This window comes from Austrofundulus limnaeus, unplaced genomic scaffold, assembly GCF_001266775.1.
Source record: "Austrofundulus limnaeus strain Quisiro unplaced genomic scaffold, Austrofundulus_limnaeus-1.0 Scaffold2055, whole genome shotgun sequence".
NCBI lineage: Eukaryota > Metazoa > Chordata > Actinopteri > Cyprinodontiformes > Rivulidae > Austrofundulus > Austrofundulus limnaeus.
In genome coordinates, this window is record NW_013954457.1 from 25,140 (window position 1) to 29,576 (window position 4,437).

Consider the following 4,437-nt stretch of genomic DNA (forward strand, 5'->3'; position numbering starts at 1 on the left):
CACAGCACAAATACTGCAACTACAGTAATGATGTTAAACATGGTTATTAGTTAGAAGCTAACTGCTACACAGCACAAATACTGCAACTACAGTAATGATGTTAAACATGGTTATTAGTTAGAAGCTAACTGCTACACAGCACAAATACTGCAACTACAGTAATGATGTTAAACATGGTTATTAGTTAGAAGCTAACTGCTACACAGCACAGTTACTGCAACTACAAGACTGACGTTAAACGAGGCTTCCCCCCTTCCATATGTTTGTTCCCCCACCCCCTTCCCTCCCCCTCCTTAGCTGCTCCTTTCGCAGAGTAGTTTTTTTGTGCGCATGCTCATGTGTTCTTCTGTATAAAACTCAGGATCGAAGCTCTTTTTTTAACTCATCCTTCCTACGTGTGTGTATTCTAAACTGCAAAGGTAGCGCACCACGTTACGAAAGACCCTGGACATTCGTCCCCCCGTGCCTGTCATGTGTGTGTGTGTGTGTTTCTCCAGACAGATGTTCAAAACTGCAAGTTTCGTTCTATATTGCATCTTGATGTTGTGTATGAATGACAATAAACAGTTCTTGATTCTTGATTCTAGCTAGAAGCTAACTGCTAAACAGCACAGATACCTACAGTACATGAATCCTGTTAAACATGGCTGTTAGCTAGAAGCTAAGTGAAGCAGCACAGGTGCTGTAATTCCCTACAGAAGTATCATTAAACACATGATAATGATAGCAGAAGAGGAAACATCATTAGTCAGCTTTAATTAACTCCAGCAGAGCTCAGGTTCAGTCCCTACACCAGCTCTGTGCTGCTTTTTAATCTGAGGAGCATAAAATGACCCCTGAAGTTAATCTTTACAGAAAACGAGGCAGGAAGTCGGAGCTAAAGACGTCCCTGACAGCTGATGTGAAACTCCATCAGTTATTTGTTGCTGAAGCTGCAACTCAACAGAATATAAGAACATAAACATGTCAGTTTTCACGCTGTAGTTTTCTGTTTACGGTTTTTCTTCTGTTGGTTTCTGAACGACTCCCACAGACTGTGTGGTTTTATCCTGTGTTCACACAGAAAAGGTTTTATTTCAAGTTTTCAAAATGTTTTACTAGATTTAAAAACAACAAAAACATGTAGGAAAAACTTCAAACCCTTGAAAAGCAGCTGGCTCTGGTTTGGTTTGCTTTAGCTCCTTTAGCCTTTTAGCTGGTCCTGTTTTAGTAACAGTTCTGACAGTTTGAGCTTTGTTTTGTTCATTTTAGCTGCTGTTTTGATTAGTTTAGCTTCAGCATCAGTTTAGCTCCTTTTTGCTAAACTTGACATTTTTAGCTACATTTCTGCTACCTTTAGCTGCCAACCTGCTACTTTAAGCTACTTTCATGCTACTTCTAGCTATGATTCGGCTACTTTTAGATTTCTCTTTTGCTACTTTTAGGTAAAATTCTGCTTCTTATATCTGTTATATTGATATATTTAGTTTTAATCTTCCATTCAGCCCAATTTAGCTGTGTTTTGTTCATTTTAGCTATTGTTTTGGTGAGTTTAGCTTTAGCATTAGTTTTGCTACTTTTACCTACATTTATGCTAATAAAAACACCTGCTTAGCTCATTTTAGTTTAAGGTTTGCTGAATTTAGCTTTTAGCTACAGTTATGCTAATCTTAAATTGCCGGTAGTTTACCTTAGTGTAGCTTTAGCAACAACTTTGCTGCTTTTAATTTAGCTTTGATAATGAAATCATTGGTAATTTTAGCTACTATTTAATCAGTTTTGATTGTAGCTGCAGTCCTGACACTTAAAACTATTGTCCTGCTTTTTTAGCTTAGTTTCGCTTTAGCATTGATATTGCTACTTTAAGTTTTGCTAAGAGTCATTTATTTCGCAAATTTTAGCTACAGTTTTGATCATTTATTTAGCTTGTTGCTACAGACCAGCTACTTTTAAGTGCTGTTTTTATCATTTAAGCTTTTAGCTACTTAATTAATAAAGCTGTTAGCATTTATTTAGCTAATTTAGCTACAGTTTTGATCATTTATTTGGCTTGTTGCTACAGTTCTGCTACTTTTAACCAAGGTTCTGCTCATTTTAGCTTTTGGCTACTTAATAAATAGAGCTGCTAGCATTTGTTTTGCTAACTTAGCTACAGTTTTGATCATTTATTTAGCTTATTGCTACAGTTCTGCTACTTTTAACCAAGGTTCTGCTCTATTTTAGCTTTTAGCTACTTAATTAATAAAGCTGTTAGCATTTATTTAGCTAATTTAGCTAAAGTTTTGATCATTTATTTAGTTTATTGCTACAGTTCTGCTACTTTTAACCAAGATTCTGCTCATTTTAGCTTTTAGCTACTTAATAAATAGAGCTGCTAGCATTTGCTTAGCTAATTTTAGCTGCTGTTCTGGTTGGTTTATAGCTAAAGGCTCGGCTTCACGCTGCAGTTTAGCAGAAATGATTTTTAAGTTGTTCTTTAGATGTTGAAGCACAGGTGAAACACCTCGTTAAATAACCTGCAGACATTTCGGCTCATCTTCAGCTGCAGGAGCTAAAAGAGGCCGAAGGTCTGAAATGATTTGTTCATGCAGGAGAACCACAGGTTTTCTGGGCCACACGTGCCGGACCAGATTAGCACCGAAGACTTACTTCATCTGTTTGACGATGGTGCTTTTCCCCGACTCTCCGGCCCCTGAGGGACAAACAGAAGACAGAGTCAACAGTGAGACAGGAGGAGGAGGAGGAGGAGGAGGAGCAGCCTCCTCACATCCTTCATGATGCTGAGCAGCAGCAGGGGGGTGGAGGAGCACAAACTAGCTGCATCCTTTATTTAATATTTCCAACAAACCCAGCTGCCTCTGCTCTCAGATTACAGATTATTTTTTAATAAACAGGTGAACTGATGAAAAATCAGAGTCTAATCTGCAGCTGCAGCAGATCTGGGCCTGCTGCATCATCAGAACATCTCACCACCTGCCACACCTTTTTATCCAAACTGGAGCCCCTCACTGGGATTAAACTCAAATTAAAATATCCTGTTAATCCAGGTGGACGGATTATTTTCATCACGTCATTTTTGCGTCGTTTTAATGTTTCCAATTCATGTTTTCACCTCCTTGTCCTGCAGCCACACCTTGATTTATTTATTTATTTATTTATTTATTTATTTATTTATTTATTTATTTATTTATTTTATGGTTTGTTTCTGGGGGGGTTTGGACCGGGGTTCGGCGGCCCGGTTCGGGTCTTACCGAGCAGCAGCAGCTTGACATCCTTGGCCGCGGTGATCCCGTCCTCCTTCAGGTTCTTCTCGATGGCTTTGCTCCGGTCCAGAGCCGCCCTCTCCTCTGCGCTCAGGGTACATCCCATGGTTAGAGAACACAGCTTGGTATCGGTACCGGTTCCGAGGTCCAGGCAGGAAAACGCACCGCTGTGACGATGAGGGGCTGGGGGTCCTCTCGGGGTGTATTTCCAGGGTTTCTGCGCGTCTCTCTCGGGGCTGCTCCCTCTCTCAGGCCGGGGACGGAGGCGCCGTGTGCGCGTTCACAGCACCGGTCCTCCCGGTTCGGTCTACGGGGCGGGTTAGCGGTGAAAACGGACCGGGTGAATCCTCCGCAGCTGGGTGATAATGATGATGATGATAATGATGATGATGATGAGTCTCCCTCTCTTCCTCTCTGTCGGTAAATCGCTGCTTTCACTCTGTCGTTACTGGGCGGCGGTGAGCAGCGCGCGCATCGCTCGGCTCGGTTCGGTTCGGTTCTCGCGGCGGATCCTGTTTCCTCTCCGTTCGGCTCCTCCGGGGACTCGCTCGGTGTCAGCTGTACTGCCTCCCGGTAGCTCCGGTAGCGGCTCGCTCGGTTCCTCCGTTAGTTCGTCCGTCTGTTCGCCGACAGGCTGATGACGTCACAGCAGTAAAAGCTAATGAGGAAGAGGCGCCGCTCCGGGATCAGTGGCGCCTCCTGGTGGTGGTGACAAGAAGTGCAGGATTCAGGTTAAAACAGCTGCTGTTCAAACATTTGTACTGTTTCTGATTAAATCTGGGTCCATCCATCCTTCATCCATCCTTCATCCATCCATCCATCCTTCATCCATCCTTCATCCATCCATCCTTCATCCATCCATCCATCCATCCATCCTTCATCATTCCTTCATCCATCCATCCAGCCATCCATCCTTCATCCATCCTTCATCATTCCTTCATCCATCCATCCATCCATCCATCCATCCTTCATCCATCCTTCATCCATCCATCCTTCATCCATCCATCCTTCATCCATCCTTCATACATCCTTCATCCATCCATCCTTCATCCATCCATCCTTCATCCATCCATCCATCCAACCATCCTTCATCCATCCATCCATCCATCCTTCATCCATCCATCCATCCATCCTTCATCCATCCATCCATCCATCCTTCATCCATCCATCCATCCATCCTTCATCCATCCATCCA

The 4,437-nt window shown here is 42.8% G+C and overlaps 1 protein-coding gene across 1 annotated transcript in view; it reads right to left on the reverse strand.

The window, feature by feature from the left end:
- The window catches only part of LOC106536960 (guanine nucleotide-binding protein G(o) subunit alpha), a 25,778-nt gene extending 21,837 nt beyond the window's left edge, over positions 1–3,941 (reverse strand). Inside the window, exons 1-2 of the mRNA XM_014034324.1 lie at positions 3,231–3,941; positions 2,629–2,671 (exon numbers count right to left, since the gene is read on the reverse strand). Coding sequence (XP_013889778.1) covers positions 2,629–2,671; positions 3,231–3,348 — 161 coding nt within the window. The 5' untranslated portion in view covers positions 3,349–3,941. The remainder of the gene's footprint in view (positions 1–2,628; positions 2,672–3,230) is intronic.
- Between the last annotated feature and the right edge of the window lie 496 nt (positions 3,942–4,437).